General features: G+C 38.7%; 1 protein-coding gene across 2 annotated transcripts in view; it reads left to right on the plus strand.

The window, feature by feature from the left end:
- Positions 1-14,863, plus strand: part of CCNY (cyclin Y) — a 130,887-nt gene extending 116,024 nt beyond the window's left edge. For both annotated transcript variants that reach the window (XM_064444977.1, XM_064444978.1), the window contains 3 exons: positions 1,083-1,249; positions 5,802-5,964; positions 11,853-14,863. In XM_064444977.1, coding sequence (XP_064301047.1) covers positions 1,083-1,249; positions 5,802-5,964; positions 11,853-11,969 — 447 coding nt within the window. In that variant the 3' untranslated portion in view covers positions 11,970-14,863. The remainder of the gene's footprint in view (positions 1-1,082; positions 1,250-5,801; positions 5,965-11,852) is intronic.
- Positions 14,864-20,512: the final 5,649 nt, after the last annotated feature.

Here is a 20,512-nt window from a genome sequence, read left to right on the forward strand (position 1 = left end):
TGTCCCTAACAAGGGATGGAGTAGGGGGGCACACAGATCATCCACAACCAGTATTTCTTAGAACTCATTTTGTTTATCAGTCTGTTATTATTAATGTAATTGAGCTGCTGTTATCGATAACAGATAACTATTCACACAGCATGTTGACTTACTCCTGTGGATCCTGTGTGTATTCACCCATGGTTCCCTGGCTGGAGCATCAGTTGCAGGGGGCCAGCCTAGCTCTGTGTTTGGGAACAGAGGGTCATACTGCACTCACACCCCAAGCAGCCTTTTTTGGTAGGTGTTCAGGAAGTCCCTCCAGAGTCCTGTGTTTCACCAGATGTGCGTATATAACCCTGTAGTCTTTGTAAATAGTACCTGGGCTATATGAGCTCTGGTTGATGCTAGCCTGTGTTGGTGGCCTTGGGTAGATTGGGACAGACTATGGTGTCCTGAGTTTCTCAGTTCTTGTAGGTCCGACAGCATTACTATAACTCATCTCCAGAGGAAACTGTTACGAATTACCTTCCTGGCACATGCCTTTCCTGTTTGTTCAGTTTGCTCTTTCTGGGGTAATTGTCCATCCATCCATCCAAAGGTGCCTGTAGAACCTCCTCACACAGGCTCGCCAGAGGGGCCCAGCATGACATGATGCCATATCTGATAATTGATTGCCTGTAAATTACAACTATAGTTGTTTGTATGATAGCTAGTGACTGTTATTGGTAGCATACCCTTGCCTTCCTCATTAGTAATTTGTATTTTATTTATTTACATTATTATTTTAGTGATCTATTTAAGCTATCATTTAAATTCATTCCAACATGTGACTGTTACCAACGGTTACAGATAGAAGGATAACAGGTGTTTTTCTGGTAATAAGATCAGAAAGCAAAGGCCAACAAAAATATGCATTTATCACATTCAGTCTTGAGCTTGGCATAAATATTTGTATTTAAGCTTACAGCTTTTATAAAAGAGTCATCTTGAGAGGAGATTACTGTTTTAAAGTTGCTAGAATGGGTTTATGAGAATAGTTTTGTTTTTCATTTCTACTTAATGACAAAACAGATTAAGGCTTGATTTTAATGTTTCCACAGGTGTATCTTGAAAGACTTTTGACTTATGCAGAGATAGATATTTGTCCAGCAAACTGGAAGCGAATTGTATTGGGTGCAATTCTGCTGGCATCCAAAGTTTGGGACGACCAGGCAGTGTGGAACGTGGACTACTGCCAGATCCTGAAAGATATCACGGTCGAAGACATGTGAGTGCAGTATGTTTATCTTTGTCAGTGAATGCCAAGATCTGTGTGTATGAGGGAGACGGGAAGTTCTCTCATAAATTATATAAAGTTTGTATCTCTGCATTGTATCTAAGCGTGGTGGATGCTGATAGATGGCATGAGGTCTACTTGACAGTTGCTTACATAGAAGACATGGATTATTTTTGTTTTGTGGTTCAAGTCTATTTTATCACTGGATGTTCATCCATGGTGAAGAAAACAGACCTGCAAAATATTTAAATGTATGACCTGACAAAAACCCCCACATCCAAGGAGCCTGCATGTATTTGCTTCAGTAACACGTATTGTCATGCTAGTTCTCCACACATATAGTAGACCAACATGTAAGGCAGGAAGAAAAATTCTTGTGATCCTAATGACCCTTAGATGATCACCCACTTATTTATTGCCATTATTCAAAATTAGTGCTTTTGCGTTTTTGTTTTTGGGTTTTTTTCCCCTGTATCCTGCTGAGTTCATTTCCAAGACGTTAAAAATCTAGTCTTTTAACTTGCAAAGAGAACTTTCTATTTTTTTTATCTAATGGCATTCTTAAGAAATGCTTATTGTAACAGCATAGAGAGTTGTGACATCTGGCTGGATACTGCCGAGTCATGTTAAAAGTATATTCCAACAGTAACAAAAAGAACTATAATAAGAATAAATACAATTTAAATCTTAATGTTTACAAATAATAAAATGAATGCTCATTTCACTAAATAGCGTAGGGCTTTTTTTGTTTGTTTGGTTACTAGGTATTGCGTATCTTGGCTGAAGTGCCAGGAGGTTGTCTATGTGTTCAGGGCTGAGGCACATACCACACACACTGCGAGGTGCCCTTACCTGAGCTAGCGTGTGTGCGAGAGCGGTGCGGGAAGGGCTGTGGGTGGAATTGGCGCTGGGACGGTGCCAGGTGCCTCGACAGGCCGCTGTGGCACGTGCGTTTGGAGAGTGATGTTTTCGCTCTACTGGTGCACGCCTTTTTTATAAGAACTAATAACAATAAAATTAAAAGATGGTTTAGTACAGTATCTGTGTGTTTCAGATCTCTTTTAAGCAAAGCTAAGTGTCTGTAATGAGAAGTACATGGACTTGTCTCTGCTTTAACTCACTTAAGTCAGGATTGCAGCCACTGAAGAGAGTTTGTTGTGGATAACCCCTCTGGGAGGAGGGAAGAGAGAAAGAGGGAAGCAGATGAGAAGAAATGTTTACACAGAATGTTTATTTTAATCTTAGCTTGCAATCTCAAAGCAGTGAAAGGCCAAGCGCTTTTGCTAAAGCAGCCCTATTTTAGTTTCTTAATAGTTTGCTGTTTGTCAGATTGATAGCTGGTCTAAAAATGATCTGTAAGGGAAAGGTTGAATGTTAGGAGTCAGCTGATTGCTTTAAATTAAGCATGCACATACACTGCTAGATAAGACTTATAAATTGTGAGTAGCAGTCATTGCTCAAGTATTAGAAAAGTTATCTCTAAATCTTGTATTAACAAGTAATTTGTAATAACGTGGGTTTTTATCCCCGAGTCAAAGTTAAAAACATAAAGCTCGCATTGCTGTGGTATGCTGTAGGTACTTTCACTAGTTTTGGGGAAAGTAGAGGTGGGAAATATCACATAATGCCATTTCAGTATCTGTTTTAAAATATGTAAACTACTTTAAGGGTGGTTAATGATACTTCTTTTCTGACATAACCCAGACAGAATGAGATTTCCAAAATAAAAAGGGGGTAAAGGGGAACAAGAAGCTAAAATCAGACCCTTCACATTTCTTTGTGCAAAATTATTCCATGCAGAACAATTTCATAATGCTTCCTTGACTATTCTGAGTGTTTCCTGAATGATTTTGCTAAGCTACTTTTCCCTTGATCCTTTTCTCATGCTTTTGGGTGTTCAGTGGCAGTAGGGGCCTCCCTCCATTCACTCCTCCTCCAGGGCAAATCTGGGAGCTTTTAAAGTATTTCTGAAGCTGGGACATGAGCTGGAGTGTTGAACTGCTTGGAGCAGACTGACAGGTTTGACTGTGGCATGTGACAGTATTAATCAGGAATGGTTATAAATATGAGTTTTGAAATTGCTGATTCTCGGGGCTTTTTTTGAAGACAGGTGATGAGGCATACTGTGATGGTGTGAAAGGAAACAAAAAAAAGAGGTTATTGTTTCTGACAAACACATGTGATGGTGCTCCTGTTAGAAGTTGCACTTGAGCTATATAACACCATTACTCACATGGCAGGCCCATGCTCCTGTGCTAAGACTGACCCTCTTTCTGTACTGCACATTCCCTAAGCCAAACTCTGAGGAGTCCTTGTCCTCAAAGTTTCTAGCATCTTAACCTTTTCTTAAAGATTTTAGGGTTCTCACAAACTGCAAAACCAGAAGCCTTTGGGGAGCCTGTGCTCTCTTTGTGGTACTTGGTGATCTGGCTCATGGGCTTTTTGTTTGAGGCTCCTTGTCAGTTCTCTAGCAAAGATTTTGGTGCTTGTTGAGCTGATGTTTATATTCATGCTGCCAGTTCTTCCAAATTTTTTTTTCCTTCAGTCCTTAGTGTGGTGGATTTTTTTTTCATTCTCACTTTTCGGGTAGTTGGGACAGTACAATAGTATGAATTTGAAGTGTCTAGCTCTGTGCAAGATGGGGGCTTTCACTGTTTATATTAATAAGGCAGAAAACCTCTAGGTCAAAGTCTTCAACTGCTGTGAATCATTCAGCATAAGTGTATCTTGCAAAACGTCATGCTGACCTTCCTGAGTTTTGTAAGTCACCAGCAGTACGTTGAACTGTGCCTAAAAGCCAACAGAGGACTTGGGAGGAGTGAGCAGCAGTATGTGTCTGTAGTCATGTATGTAGCATTACCCTGAGTTTCTGGTTGAATGTGGGGAGTGGCCACAGGAAGGGATGTGCTAAAGTAGTTGAATGTGGATGTATCAGGGAAAAGGGGTATGGTGGTTAGTTATACTACATTAGTTCAAATCCGAAATACCTGCATTTTTTTTGTTCTTTCTGATCTGTCGTTAGTCTGATGATCTAGCCTTCAAATCTGGGAACTAAGGGATAGTAAGCATTGGAAGCTATGTATGATTCTTAAAGATTTGGGGATGCCCTTCAAAGGAGGTACAGCCGAAGTCTTTCTCCATTCAAACAGGCTTTATATTGTCCATTAACACAGACTTTAGGCTTAGCTTGCAGAAAGTAAAATCTTGTCAGTATAAAAGGAAATTTAAAGATAATCTTCTGTATTTATTGATAGGCATCTTAAAATGTAATTTTTTAAAATTTGGGGTTTTTTTGAAAGCTAGAATCTTCAACAGTGTGAATTCGTGACAAAGTCCATATCCAGCTTTTAGATAGCCTTTTAATGTTAATTCATATTTATCACTATGTAAACATAGAATTTTGTCAGTGTGAAGAAAAGACAATTATTATGATGTAAGAGCGATGTAAGAGTAAAGAGTGAGGAGAAGAAAAATCATTCAGTGTTGAAAAACTACTGTACCAGTACTTCCTTTTTATTCTCAGATCCTTCCTCTTCTATTGCCAACTGCCTGCACATTCCTTGCACGCTTACACTGCAGTCAAAATGTAACTGAAATGCGGTATCATAGTCAGTACCTGCTGCTAACGCAGCTGTGCAGTCCATATACTCTTCAGCAAACACATGCAGCTTTTCCCACCCATTTATTTTTTTATTTCTCATATCTTGAAATCACCATTTTGAATATATCATAAGTCCCTGCATAAGTATTATGTAGGATATCTAGTTACCATGCAATTCATGAAAATTTCCAGTCCTTCATTTTGTTGTTTTACTTATTTCTTAACATACTTTTTAATGTACTGTGTAATGTGTTGCTATACCAAAGTTTTTGTGGGGTCGAAGCTCAAATAGGACCTCTGTTCTGATCCGGTGTTTTGACAAACACATTTGTTTTAGGTACTGAAAACCAGATGATCACCACTGTCAATTTTGATTGCACGTTGTAGGGAAAAATGTCTTTGTTCTGTTCATAAAGAAAGATAAGACAGTATGCTCAAAAATTCAGGTTTCCCATGGCTAGTTTTAAATCATAGATTATAAAACTCTGAAGAGAGTAAATAAGTTATCCAGTAATTTAGGAGTTGGAGTAATTTGCAGCATTTATGAGACATGTCAGACAAATTTCGGGTATGTCTGTGTTTTGTGTTTGCATAGACGTGTGTACAGATCCACCTAGTGGAAGTAGAGCAGAAACTGCAAGATTTTTTTTTCCTGTTAGCTTTCCTCTCCCAGATTGTATTAACTAAACTGATAAAGGTGCCCTTCTGCTTGTGTGTGGGTTTGATTGGCATTGCAGTAGCAGCTGCAACACGCAGCATCTTTCATATTCCTCATTGGTGTACGTATGCCAATAGAACTTGGTTGACTAGGTCAAACTTTAGGCTAGGGTAATTGCATCTGGCAAGAATAAGAAATGAACTTGGTTTATATCATTTGCAAATTAAATTACGTTCAGAATGTACAGTGTGAAATACGTTTTCGCATTTATCTTCTTTCTACAGGAATGAGCTAGAACGCCAGTTTCTTGAGCTGTTGCAGTTCAATATTAATGTTCCTTCCAGTGTTTATGCCAAGTATTATTTTGATTTGCGTTACCTGGCAGAAGCGAATAACCTGAGTTTTCCTTTGGAGCCCCTCAGCAGGGACAGAGCATATAAACTTGAGGTAAGACACTTTCTTTTTCGATTGCTCAGAGTTTAATATATAGGGGGATTTGGAATATTTGCGTTGTTTCTCCCTTCTCCCATCTCTTTCCGAATATTCCCATGAGATACTGCAATATCGTGTGCCCTGATTTTCATAACTGTTTTGTTTGTGCTTTGGGTATATATGGACGTGGGGACAGCTTTCTGGCCCGATTTGCTTCATACCTTCCCTTGCTTTCCAATTCTTTTTCAGCTCCAGTTGTCTAAATCGGCCTTGTGAAAGTACCCACAAGTTTTTCAATTACTCTGTTCACAGTCTGGTTTTGTGTGTTTGTTTGGTTTCTTAGAACTAATTATGCACCTTAAAAGATGGAATATTAACCAGTATTGCTGAAAATAACTATTCCATGTTCTTGTTATCTGCCACTGCTCTACTTCACATAGATCCAAGTCTGTTATCTCCTGTGGTGTTTTTCTCAGTAATGGGAAAACAGAAATGAGCACACGTCTTCAGTGAATAAATCATGAATGCTTATGAGACCTGAGTATACCACGTGCAGAAGGCACTACGTCGGATGGTCTGGATCTGTGAAATGCAGGGCACAATGAATTCCCACAGATACAGGAGGAATTTAAAATCATGAGCCAATTGTGGGCACTTTGCAAGACTGGAATCTATTTTTCCTGAGCTTTCTGATACTAGGTTTTTCAAACAAGGGCATTATTGCATGAGTGTGTACATATTTTGTTAATAATTTTGAAATCTGTCATTAGATGCTAACTGCTTTGAACATCGCCTGTCTTTAATTATATCACAGCTTTGCACTGGATGTTGTTTGTCTGTGGGTTAGAGTGAACTTTGCATGTTCTCAAACTCCTAGTGCTCCTGTAAAACATGCAGGCAGTACTATACATGTTTTTATGGGGGGGAGATGGTGCGTGGGAAGGTTAATTGACTTGTTTGTGACTGTAATGAGAACAGAAAGTAGTGGAGAAAGAGTCAAAGCAGATTTCGCTAAAGTTGTATTTCTCATTCTTTCTAAATATTCTTTCTACATTTCGCGGATAGCACCAATAAGAATGTAACTTAATTTTGTGTGTGGAGTGTGAGGTAGATTTGCATCAGATTTTGTTTCTATTGAAGAGAACTTTAAAAAATGAAAATTCATTGGGACTGTAATCTTAAATGAAAAGAGGTAATTTACTAAGTTATTAGATGGTGGGTCTGGATAATAAGTGCCATTACATATATTAAAATCGAGGTAATTACTTTTGGAAGAGAATGCAGCCCACAGTGTTTCCCAACACCGTTGGTCTGTATCACACACAACGTATAACATCAGGTTAAAAATGAAGGTAACAACAACAGCTCCTAAAACCTTAGAAGAAAAGAAAATAGGAAATTACTGTAAATACCCACAGAATACTAGTGGTTCTTCTGTACTAACTAAAGAGAAGGCATATTTAAAAAGAAATAATGGAATACCTTTTTCGATAAATCCATATTCTTAAAGATTTTCTCATGTTGGGGATGCTTTGTGCTGCTAGCAGAAGTTGGCTGTAAAAGAACCCTGCTAGCCAAAGAGGATGCCTTCAGGGAAGAGGATGAGTATCTGCTGTGAAACCAACTTAGTCTACCAGCTCCTTGCCTCTGTTCTGTGGCCAGAAGGATGGGAACATGACAGGAACCGCCTTGTTCCCTGGCAATACTTGGCTGTCATTAGTGTGTCCTTGAAACTAGTTGACAGCTTAATTTATAGCCTAGTTCCTTGAGCACAGCTAAGCATTTAGCTTGCCAAGAGTTATCAAAATGCATTTGCAGCACTTTTCTAGGTCTCTCATGTGCTGTTCAGCCCAGAGTTCTCTGTTTTTAAAACAGTTGCCTCAATTGTCAAGTGGAGTAGGTGGCAGTACCACACAGGCAGTGATATTTTTGATACTAAGAGAAAAGCTGCTGTCCATGATGAGAGACAACAGACTCGTAGCAAATGTATGTATGCAGTGGAAGGGTTTGCCTTGTCTGGTAAACTGAAAGGACCTTGCTCAGTCCTAAGATTTAAAACAACTTACTGACATTTGAGATTATGAAAGGTCTTGCCTAGATAAATGGTTATGTTATGACACATATTTGCTACCTCTGCATTTGCAAGCTATTTTATGCATCTCAAGCAGGAGTATTAGATCTGTCATGGCAGAATCTGTCTTGCTATTCCTGCAAATATCATGAGGTTGACATACCTGTGATGAAGAAAAAACCCCAAGAAGACCAAGGACAAGGCTAGTAAATACTGTTCCTCATCAAATGGAAATGCTGGACAAGATCCATCAGCTTAGAGGTGTTATAAGAGGTTATAGTACTTGTTAAAAATGGCATCGCTTTCTGGAGCATCTGCAGTGGTTGTTTTGCCTTCTTTAATGTTCCCAGAACTGACACTTGAGAAGCAGCTTTGTCTTTTAAATGACTAAATGAAAGTAATTTTTTCTTACTTTTCGTCAGCCTGTGGCCTAAAAGTGTCCTGAATTTGTTATGCTAGTCCACCTAGTAGCCAGAAGCCATTTTCATGACCCCTCTTCTTTTTATTTTCCCATTGTATGGAATCATGCAAGTTAAAAATGACAATTAGATCATCCAGTCTGTCCACCTGCCAGTGCAGTTTGTTCCAGCCAGCGTAGGTTGTAGTGTGTTTTCTCCTTCCTTTTAATTATTTCAAATGTCAAGGCTTCCTTTGCTTCTCCTGAGAACTGTTTTCTAATATGATAGATTTTTCTGCCAAGAAGGTTGTTGGATCTCCAACCTTAATCCACCATTTGGTAATTTCCTACTCTTGCACCTGCTACTAAGCTAAATGTGAGTCAGATTCTGCTCTTTGGGGTAAGTCCACAAAACGTGCCTACCCTATTTCTGCTTGTGACCTTAGCACTGTGCTCGTTTCAAGGCTAGATTTTGTAAGAGCATTCATTAGTGCACTCCCAATAACTGACCGTACGTTGTCTGAGCTTTTTATTGTTAGGACAATGCTCGAGCACATAGTTCAAACCCTTTGAACTACATGCTGTAATTTCTTCCCTAAAGAGGTACAGCCCCATAGATCAAACAGACAAAAAGGAGGAGAAAAATATGTAAGTTACAAGTAGAGAAGTGTCTTTAGTCCCTCCAGCTTCCTGCTGTTGCAGTGATTGATTGCAATCCTGCGTGTCTTGTATGTTCAGAACCCTCTTAGCCAAGAAGCGAAGGGAGAGCAAAACTCCCCTGCTTTTTTGTCAGTAGTAACCCGACTGCTGCTCTTTTAATTCTCCATAAATTAAGGAGAACCCCAATCATCACAACTTCTAGTTGCTCTAGTGATCTCCCTCTCTCTCTCTTTTTTTTTCCTTTTACACATTTGCCTTATATATATCCCTTCCTGTCCCTGCTAAATCCCTCTAGTTTGTCCATTTTTGTGGGTGCTGCAGCACTCACAGTTGTGTGCCTTTGTGCGTTCCCAGCAGTGAAGCCATAGCCCTGCTGCTTTCCTGCCCTGCACAAACATGTGCATGCAGCCAAAATTCATACTACTACTGCCTTTCTCCCTGCTCCTTTCTCCTTATCCGCTCCCTTCACCAGTGACAGTGTCTCATCTAGAGTCATAAAACTCAGCAGAGGAAGTGACTTCTAGTTCTGCATGGGTATATACAATGGAAGAATATGTATGTATGCATTTTTCTAGCTGATTACAGATAATACAATAAAGTCCAACAAAATTTCACATGGTTGAAGTGTTGCTGTTTTTAAGAATGTTTTGGTTTCATATGACAAATGGTCATACAGTTGTCAAACGCAGTTTGACATTGCAGTTGTCAAAAATTGGTTTCTTTTTCTAGCAATAAAAGCAACAGAAATATCAGACGACTGAAAGGTGTTATAAGCTATTTGGATTTATTCTAACTGAAGGACAATAATAAATATTTACAGTTTTCTGCTTTTGTCTTGTTTCCCCTTATGTTACACTAAAGTTGACTAGTTAACTTGCCAGATAGGCTCCAAATGTCAATTTTGTAAATTATTTGCAAATAAAGAGTCATCTTTAGACATAGGATTGCTTTAAACAACAGTCAGTGTGTTTCTTACCCATATGATAAATCACCAGAGACTAGAGATACCAAATATTAAGTGCTATTTCCAAGCAAAATTTCTTTCTGTCTGACCAAGTGCCAGGACAGATATTTTCCTGTGAAACAGGCAATTTTGAAGTGTTTACCTGCTCTGGCTATGCCTACAGCAATAGCCTGATTTGGCAGCTGAAAGAAGCTGAGCTCCACCTCAGGACGCCTATTTGCCAAGCTATGCCTTGGCACATTATTTAATGATTAAACACTTCTCATCTCTTTGATTTTTAAATCCAATTGAATTGCATAAACTTTCTTAGTCCATTGAGTTCCTGATTAAATTAAATAAAACGTAATCAAGCAATTCTAAGAGAGTTAAATTGTGGTCTACAAAGCAACAGGAATATTTGTGTTATTTTATACTGCTGTTCTCTTCATGTGCACCAAGAAAGAAATCTGTGTTCAAGAATGCTCTTAAAAGGAAATTCAGTTTCCAACTAAAAAGCAGCAACTGGTTTCTTGGTGCTGGTGACAGGTTTTGTGTTGTTTTGTTTTTGTTTTTTTTTTATTTTAACCATGTCTTGTGGCTGGCTTGACCAAAGCATTAGGTGAACTCGCTCTCAGATGTATGAGTTGTGTCCTTCTGTTATACCTACCTCTGGTCTTTGCAGGAGTATTAAGATTAAAGGACTCTTCACTGCTACAACTTGCTGTGCTACAGAAGTAAAGATCAAGAAAGAAAATGACAATCAGTGGAGTCAGGCTGTTTATTTGTATTGCCTTGTGTTATAATCAAACACTTGTACTGGTTTTGTTTGTACAGCACTTTTTATTAAACATTATATCTTAAGACACCACTTCAAAGCATTCCTGAGTAAATAAAAATACTGTTTTAGTTAATCTTATTTTTTAATTTGACCTTGAGTACTCCTTGCAGTGAGCTTTCTCTGCAGTTCTGCGCATTTGATCACCAGGGTTAACGCCCGTACTGTTGCCAACCACAAGAACTCTAATAGGTGTGCTATTTTAGGGCACAGTGTAGTTGTGCATGAGGTCCATAACAAATATTTGTTTTAAACTTGCCCAAAAACAGTAGGAGAACATAAAACGTTAACTCCAGTATAGTATAATAGGAGTCAACATTTGAATAATGTTTGTCTCTCTCTTTAAAAGGTTTTTAACATTTCCGTGTATTTGTAATGCAAATTAAATTATTCTGAATATGAGCTTATTTCCCACTGGCACTATATAAGATAGCCTGATCACACAGAAATCACCATCTCTTTCCGAGAGGCAAGTGAACATCAGCTCTGTAAGCGAAGCAGGGCAAGTATTCTGCCAGACCATTTATAAGTAGGGAAAAATGTAATTACTACAAGGCTTTTTAGGAAATTAAAAAAAGAAAAGCCATCCTTTTTATAGATTCTCCAAATATACTTACAATTTCTGTAATTGTTAAGTTTTCCACAATTTTTCACTAATGAAGTGCTGTATACAAGTTACTATATAGCGGTGGGTAAGCATTGTCAGCTACCTCGATGAGATTTGTGATGGTTAACCTGGAAAAAAAGGCTTTGCATATGCCCACTGAGCCCTTCAGAAGCAGCTTTGGTGGGCAATGCAATGTCAGTGTGTTTCTTTCTATTAAGATTAATGAAATGAGAAAGAGGATTTGGGGAGAAGCTCTTCACGGGTTTTGCTTAATGAAGTAACTTTTTGTAGTTCTACCTATATGTAGAAATTCGCGTGTAGTTGTATTTTACCTGTACAGCTGTGACCATTGCAATTGAGCTTTTGGGGTTTTTTTCTTTTGTCTTTCAGGCCATTTCCCGTTTGTGTGAAGATACATATAAGGACTTCAGGAAAGCCTCAAAGAAACGGTCAGTCAGTGCTGACAATCTGACTGTGGTTAGATGGTCCCCTGCTATTATCTCCTAACAGAGGAGACTGGAATATTCCTACGGACGTACTGTTTCATCCATCCATTTTTTGGGGGTGGGCTGGGGGCGGGGGGATAAAGAAAAAAAAAGACTTTTGATTTTATTATTTTTAAATCTGTCAAGCTGCCTTTACAGTGCCTCCCCATTGTGTAGCACACGAGTAAAATACCTAGTGGAAGGAGAAATGGAGAAATCAGTGTTCGGGAGAGAAGATGGGCAACAATTTTTTTCCCCACTTTCGCTAACAGCTTTACCCTTTTTATGAGGAAACGGCAAATCAGGTGCTTAGAAGAAGAAACAATAAAAATGAAGTAGAGGCAGAAAAATATTTAAGAACTGTGCCATTTCCTAATATGCTGTACTCATGAAGAGAAATGGCAGCATGAACACAAACCATGTAGTCAGATGACTGTGCACTAGCGGAGTGAAGTTGGGAGAGTTCCATCCTAAAGGTTTCTCTTAATATCTTTTTTTTTTTGTTGGTTTTTTTGCGTTCCTCATTGCTGCTTCCCAGGATAAATTCTTCCCCTTGCACAGCAGCAAATAATGTCTGTATTTACAGTAGCACAAGCCCCTGAATAAATAGCATTGGGTTTTTTCACTGCACTTTTCTCCGTAAGCTGTCTTATTAGCATTATTCTTCATAATTATTATGCATATGTTATATTTCTTGTATGCCTTTTATTGTATTTCAAAAGAGAGAACTTGACCATAGTGCTGAACCAAAAGTGTGTACAGGGATCAGAAGATCTTCCTAGTTTCATGATGTGTTTTATTTATAGTATACTTGGGTGCGTGTGCCTTCCTGAGTTCTTGGAATCATTTATTTTTCGTTAATATACAGTTATTAAAATATTCAGATGATGATGATAAGACTTGGGCCAAATCTCTGAAATTTGCAACAGATCTTGTGATCCTTTTTGCAGATTTTCATAGCATTAGAAGTTTAGCAGAGTTCATTTTGAGGGAGATTTTTTTTTTTTGTATGGCCTGACTAGTTCATTCCTTCACCTCCAGGTCCATTGTTGCAAGCAATATTCTCAATTTTTATATGTTTACTTTAAATCAAAGTGAGCCTGTTTGTATAAAACAAAAAATAATTTAAAAAAATTGTTCCAGTGAGAAGGCCTGTAGAAGAGCAGAATGGAAATCTTAACAAGGTATTTGTCACAAGTAGATTTGATTTCGAAGCTAAAATACAAACCCTCAGTGTTTCTCAGCATAGGTGCTTATAGAAATTAAATGTAACGCAACTGTGAACATAATTTTCAACCCTGATTATTAAGCTCTTCTATTGTTGTTACTAGTTCCCACTTACTGTGGCTGTTGCCCCCTTGGAATTTGTAAGAATCTTTTCTAGAAAATAACTTGTCAGTATAAGCATATTTGCTTTATAACGCCCCAGGGTGATTTTTTTTCCCTTTTTTTTTTTTTTTGCACAGTTTAGAAAGATATAGCTGAAAACTCTTAGTTCCCTGTAATCCTTTCTTTGTGACTATCACTGAAATGAATGGCAACAGACGTCCCTGATTTATGCACTACTGTGGTAAACCATAAAGATTCCATATTTGTTTTATTAAGCCCTATGGGCTTGTAGCAAACCTAGGGGCCCAGAGATGCACACTTGACTTCCAGTGCAATGCTAATCGGATGCCTCCGGGCGGAGAGGCACTGACAGGATTGAAGTAGTAATACCAAACAGCTTTCTGTTAACTTTCTAATGTGATTTGTGTAGTTTGAGACATGAAGGTTTTGTCCATAAATTCTCCTGATATCCTTTGGGCCTTTAAAATAATCTAATTGTCATCACTTCTTGTTGTGCCAACGCATCAGAACTGTGAGTATCCAAGTCCATTTTTCCCTTGAACATGGAATGTAAGGAAAGTGTTTATAACAATACAAATGCGAATTACAGCATTGAAACCTCTTTACAGATAGTATCAAAAGGAACATTTTCAGAGCATTTGAAATTCATCCTTTATAAGCATAAATTTAGGCTTTAAAATACGTAAAATATTTTGATTTATCAACACTTTGCTAAACTATTTTCCATCTAACTTGATATCAGGAATATTGGTTTTATCCATTTCTGGGTGATAGAGATATGAACTTTGGATTATGTAAAGATCTCGATGCATCTACTATAATTTTTGTGAAGTTTATTAAACTACTTTAAAGATTGTACAGTCTATTTATTGTATGTATGTACATACAGTCTGATACTTTAAAAAGTGGATTCCGTAAAACCTGGCTCAGTCTTGTTTAGACTATTGAATATCGTTTTAGCCTTGTGCACTGGACTCTACCTCTGTATAGGAGAATTTTCCATATTCTTAATTAGTACTGATTCTGTGATTAACCTTGGTTATGTTTCTTGCACTAAGAATTAAAAAAAAAATCTGCTGTAAGTGTGGATTTTTCCTTTAGTTTAAGTTTTGCTGTTTGAATCTTCTACATTTAGATGGACGTTTCTTTCCCTCATGGTTATAGAATAATTCTTTGCTTTTTCTTCTGGTTTGTTCCAGGGTTGCCAAAAAATATACAGTACCTGTCAGGAAATCTTAATGGGTGTCTTTTGTTTGCAAGGTATTCTAAACTATGTAATTAAAAAAATAATTATTATTTAGGATTACGTTGTGTTTAGTGTAGTTTTTTAAGCATTACTGTATGGAAAACGCTTTTGCAAGGTTAGAGAATCACCCTGAGTGTCAGAAGGGAGGAGAACCAATTAGCGTTTTAATTAATAGCACAAATACATTGTGTTTTTCACTTCAGAACCTGAAACTAAATCTGCTGTAAATGTTTTCTGGATTAAGGTTTTCATTATTGCTTTGGTCACCGGCTCAGAAACGAAACGGTGTAGGAGATGTAATAAATCTGTCCCTTCATGCATCATTGTCTTAATGAATTATTTTTATGTGTTAAGCCAGTGGGCCATTCGTTTGGTCATTTATGCATTGGTAATTGGATAAGTTCTTGAAAAAGGTGTCTTGTAAGGGTTTTTATTCATGTATCCCTCTGCAGCCCAGATATGTTTCTCTAATTCCTTTTTCCATCTGCAGACTTGTTTATATTTTATTTTTTGTTTATATTTCATTTTTTGTCAGTGATAGATCTCATTCTGACAGAGACTGTTCTTTGGGACTGAGAACACTTGAGTCATGTGATAAAGTGCAAAAAGAAGAAAAAAGTCAAATCACCTTTTCCACCTTCCACAAACCCTATTTGTCTTTCCAATGATACGTATTTTCTATTGCTAAATACAAAATCCTGGCCCATAAATACAAAATCCTGTCCCATGGTATCCTTTTCAATAATTGTATTTTTTATTTCTCTTTTTTTTTTTTTTTTTTTGTGAGAGAGAGATCAGCATATATGGCTTAGTTTCCCTTAGTTTATTTAGCTTAGTTTATCATGTAAACTAAAAACATGATGGAAGAACTGTTTACACTTACGGAGTCTTAGTTCAGACCTTGGTTTATAACACCTCTTTCTCTACTTCCTAGCTTTCCTAATGCCAGAAAACTTAGATAGAACCTAAAGATTAGAAGTAACAGAAACCTCATCAGAAAAGGGTGATGGTGTATTGGTGGCAGATGACAAAGTGACGTCTGGTAGTGTTGGCTATATATAAAAATAGCAGTATGCGGGAGGGGATAGAGGAATTGAAAGGGCAGAACCAAAAAAAAAGCCAGCCTTAACAGCTGAAGCAACAAATTATTTACAGTCGTCCTTTGTTGGTAATGAAAATTGCATTTTCCAGTGACATGTTTAAACTACTAACTGAAGGGCTGCACATCCACTGCAGACTCATACTCCTCTCTGTTTCTCTGTTGTCATCTTAAGGAATTCACTCAGCCTAGCTTTTAGCACTTTCCTCACTTCTGTTTCAAACACATTGCTGTAATCAGAATTGTTTGTGACTTGAATTGACAGAAAACATCTGCCTACCTCTGCAGCGCAGTGCCCACTCAGTGTCCCTAAGAGGTTCTGAGGAAACAATTCAAATACAAACACAAACGTACCTGCATGAATGTGACCTAGATGTATATGGAGTTGTTAGTATCTGTGCCCAAAACGCAGTGTCTTTCTGCTGTTTCTGTTTTTTTCCCTTCAACTGAACTACGTCTTGAGGAAACCACAGAACTGATGAGGGTTGGAATTGCGTAGACTAAAGGTAATGACAGAAGACACATAGTGACCATTGTCAAGACAAAATGCTTTAGAAAAGGAGAAAAGATTTAGAAGAAAAGCTACTGATCATAAGGAGACCAGGAGTGATAGCAGACATAGATTATGATGCTGGAAATTATTGTTTCATAGTGTGTATGAACCTGCTTTTCTGGGTCCCCTTCTGAGAATCTGCAAAAAGTGACTGGTGAGTCCCAGAGCTACGGCTTGAAAATGACTGAACACATCAGCCAAAAAAGCCATGCTTGAGTTTAATTCTGTTGTCTGGGCTTGGTCATCAGGCTCTTTCCATTAAAGAAAGAAGCAACAGGATGGCAAATTGAAGAACGTCAGGTGGCAGAGCAGTACAAATAGACTATTTCTTGTGTTCCTTCTAGAATGGTTGGTCTGATGCAATTTGATGCGGGAAAAAAAAGAGTCGTTTTTTCATGCCCTATAGTCCATTTGTAAAATGTTTCAGCATTATCAGCAGAGACTTTCAACTGTTATTAGCCGGAGATACTTTCTGGTGACGATATGCTAAGCAAGCTTCTTGGTGTGGTGATAGGTGACAACAGCACGCCTGTGTTTCCCATGTGAGTTGTCCAGAATCTCTGCGAGTTTGTAAAGCTCACTGAAGGCACTGGACAGTATCTTTTGTGAAGACATCAATGGTCTCTACAGATTGCGAGCAGCAAATAACAACAAAATGTAAAAACCTGTATTTGTGAAACTGTACAATTTCTGGCTTACCCAATGTACTTACATAATTTAGTTTCATTCTTTTTTTGGTTTGTTTTTCCTTGCATCTCTGACAGACTGGGGTGCTGTGGTAACTAGCGCAGTAAAGCTTTGAAGCTAGAAAATCTTTGGAACTAGCGTTGCTGCCCCCTTTGAATTCTCTGGCAGGGAAGCACATACTCAAAAGGCAGATGAAAACTTACGTGACGAGTGCTTTACTAAACCAGGCCTTAGAGTAAGACACCTCCTTCACGTAAGAGATTCTGAGACACTGAAGTCTAGAGCTAATTCTTCTACTACCTATATGTTTTCTTGCTTCACTGCCTCTGGGTTTTCATGCCCCTTGATTTTAGACATTGGTACAAATTATTCTCCATGGAAACAGTATCTTGGGAACTGGCAGCAATACAGATGATCCTGTGACCACCTACTTCTCTTTCATGTATTTCAGGCAAACTAAGCATTCTTCTGTGGAAAAAGAAGAGGCCAAAAAGATGGAGATCGGTGTGCTAGAAGGGTTATGAGGCAGAATTAGGTGTGCATAGTTTTAAAATAAACCAGGAAATAAAATTTATTTGTATCTTCTATGGTGTCAGTACCAAAAGGCATAAATGATACTTTAAGTAGCATGACGTTGTTAAATTTCTTGGGCAAGGAGTTTGAGGGCTAATGGTCTCCCTTCTGCTGGACAGGCTGTGCAGATTGTTTTGCCATAAATCCTTGGAGGAGGAAGTCTGGGTTGTACTGAGCAACATGGGACAGAAGCAACATGAAAATACATGCACCAAATAATCTTTAATATCTGCATTAGAACTGCAGGACTATCTTGGTGTTGATACACAATCTAGCAGTTTTGGGGAAGTATTGGTGGTCACCTTACTTGTATAGTTATATCCTGTTCCTTTTGTAGCCTTAAAGTAAAAGGTCATCCTGTGTATGCAGAAGCTTAGCTCACCTTATCGAGTACTAAAATATAATCAGTAATATTTTGAGGTAGACTTATTTTAAAAAAAAAAAAGTAGAAGAGCTCCTGTTAAGAACAAAAGCTGCTGGGGGTAATTTGACAGTGCTGTGGGGTTTCATCAGTATGAGCATTGTGTAAAGAGAGGGATAAAGAGAGTCCCCTGCTTGTGACACCTCCCAGTATGTGCTAGTGACACTTTTGAGGCCACAGGGTGGGAGGTGAGAGGGTGAGAATTGCAGACACACCCACCCACCACCCACCCCACCGAAAAAATCCAAGTCCATTGTTGTAGTTACAGTAATTCTGCATTAGCACTAGCAGAGTTGTGAACAGAGATGAAAAACTGTGTTCCAACTTCTCTATGTAGTGGCTTTGCACAAAAGTGAAAATGGCTTAAATTTCCAAATCACCACCAGCATTTGCAACGTTAAATATTTCACTTACTTATCACTGCCAGCAAGTATGTACTTCATAGGAATGAGTCCACAGTCTGAATGTGTACTTTAATGGTGCTTTATAGGGCACCAATTCTAAATCTGTCCTCTAAGAAACTAGAAGACTGATTCTTGTATGCCAGGAAAATAGTTGGGTATATCTTGAATATTTTTGAATACTGTCAGGTAAAATGATCTTCCAGATCAGCTTGGATGTAGTGCTTTGGATTGATAATTTCTTCTGCTGGACAGAAATAACTACTACAAAGTATAAAGCAGCAGCATTTACTTCATCTAGAGAAATCATGGTCGTGTCGCCCTGACACCGAGCTTCAGTGAATGAAGGACTGGCCTGATTATTCTGCTTCCCCATTTAATAATGAATCTACTTTGAATCTCAGTGCCAGCATCTTCAGTGTTTCTGACCTCTGAGAAATGCAGAGCATGAAATCGTTCCTTTTCAGTGGTGGCCTGTCATTATGGTACATCAGAAAGGCTTTTTTTTGTTCTGCTCTGTTTTGCTGGCACGTGGCAGAACAAAGTTGTTCTGCTCCTTAAAGCATGCAGATCGCTAAACCATGCATTAGCTAGAGCTGTGAGCTTAGATATCTGATACCACCTGTGACATTTTCCTTTAACTTTTCTAACAGAATTTTCTTTTAGAAAAAGAAACCAGGGCAAGAAATAAGTCATGAATTTTCTCTGAAATACATAGAAAGCAAATCAGCATCTAATTTTCCCATTTCAGACTTTTTTTTTTTAATAATTTCAGACTTGAGCTGAATTTTCCTTGACAATTTCAGTATGTGAGTGTGCGTGCAAGCGTTTATTTTTGGTATTAATTGCATTAGATAAGGAATTTCTATGGCAGTTGCTAATAGAAAAAGCGATTATTTAAAATGTCATTTGAACCTGTTGTTTGTCCCCCTGAGGAATGCATTTATCTGGATCCTTCCACTTACTAAGAATAGGTAAATCCAATGGTATGAGATTGCAGTTCAAAGGCTGTCCCCTTCATATTGTAACATGAACAATGAACTTCTTACAAATCACAGTATAAACGGAAAGCTTCAGAGGATTGGGGGGATGGGGAAGAGAGGAAAACTGGAACTTTGATTTTTTTTTTTTTTTTTTCAGCAGATTTTGGTATCTGTCCATCTCCCTCAGCTTTTCTTCTTCATAAAGTGTCCTTAAAACCAGTTTCAGCTTCTATTGGTGAAGGAGCTCTATCCTCCTGAACGCGGAATTGCTTGGGGTTTGACAAAAAAAACCCTAACCCACCAATCCCTTTTAAGACTTGAGGTGCGCTCCCAGGGAAGTCTGGCTGAAATGTGATATAAAATGGAAATATAGGGAAGAGGATCTCTTGGGGCAGTGAAAAGTGCCCATAGGCTGAGCTCCAGCACCCAGGCCAAGGAAGCAGGCGAGGAGGTCGAGCTTCCCACAGCGGCCCCACCACAAATTCCTCATCCTTGTCCTTGCCATTGAAATCCTGAACTGCCACCCAGCTCCCTCTCCCGCGCAGTGAAAACATCTGATTCTGCAGGTCTGTGCCGTTTGTGTTGTCAGCTTATGTACACGGTGCGTTTAAGTGGAACTGGGTCTGTATAATTAGGCCAGCCCCAGTGCATCCCTCACCTAACGCCTATTTGCAGCTATTTCCCCTGCGTCGATCTGCAGAGGTCCCCTTGTGCACGCCTGGCCGCCTGTGCCGCACCTGTCACCACAGGGGTTTCGGGACCCTGCGTGCTGGCCAGAGCTGCTGGCATTTTTAAGCAGACCTAGTGTGGTCTCCTTCCTGCTCCAGTAGCTGATATTTGCATTAGCAGCAGCGCCGCTTTTATTGTTAGATTACATAGGTCATTGGTAACATTGAATTTGGAGGTTACATCAGGAATTACAAAATCTTTCTTTTGCATCTCAGAGCAGAGCAGGGTTGTTAGCCAGTGGGTTTTCTTTGGCTTGTTCATCTGCGCAGATGAACTTCAACAGTCTATATAGTGGGGTTTGTGCATTAAATCAATGAAAGTTCTGTAACAACACCTGCCCCAAGAGCAAAGGGAGAGCTGAACTGACACATCACGCTCACGCCAGGCACTGTTAGATACTCACGGTTACTATATCAGTGTTAGGGGCGTTAAGGCCTCTAAACCTGGAGATGAATCATATAATTGCTGAAGGCAGGAAGAGTAAGGGGGGCACCGTACTTGAAAATTACCATTTCCTACTTCT

The sequence above is a fragment of the Phalacrocorax carbo genome, chromosome 2, assembly GCF_963921805.1.
Source record: "Phalacrocorax carbo chromosome 2, bPhaCar2.1, whole genome shotgun sequence".
NCBI classification, from domain to species: Eukaryota; Metazoa; Chordata; class Aves; order Suliformes; family Phalacrocoracidae; genus Phalacrocorax; species Phalacrocorax carbo.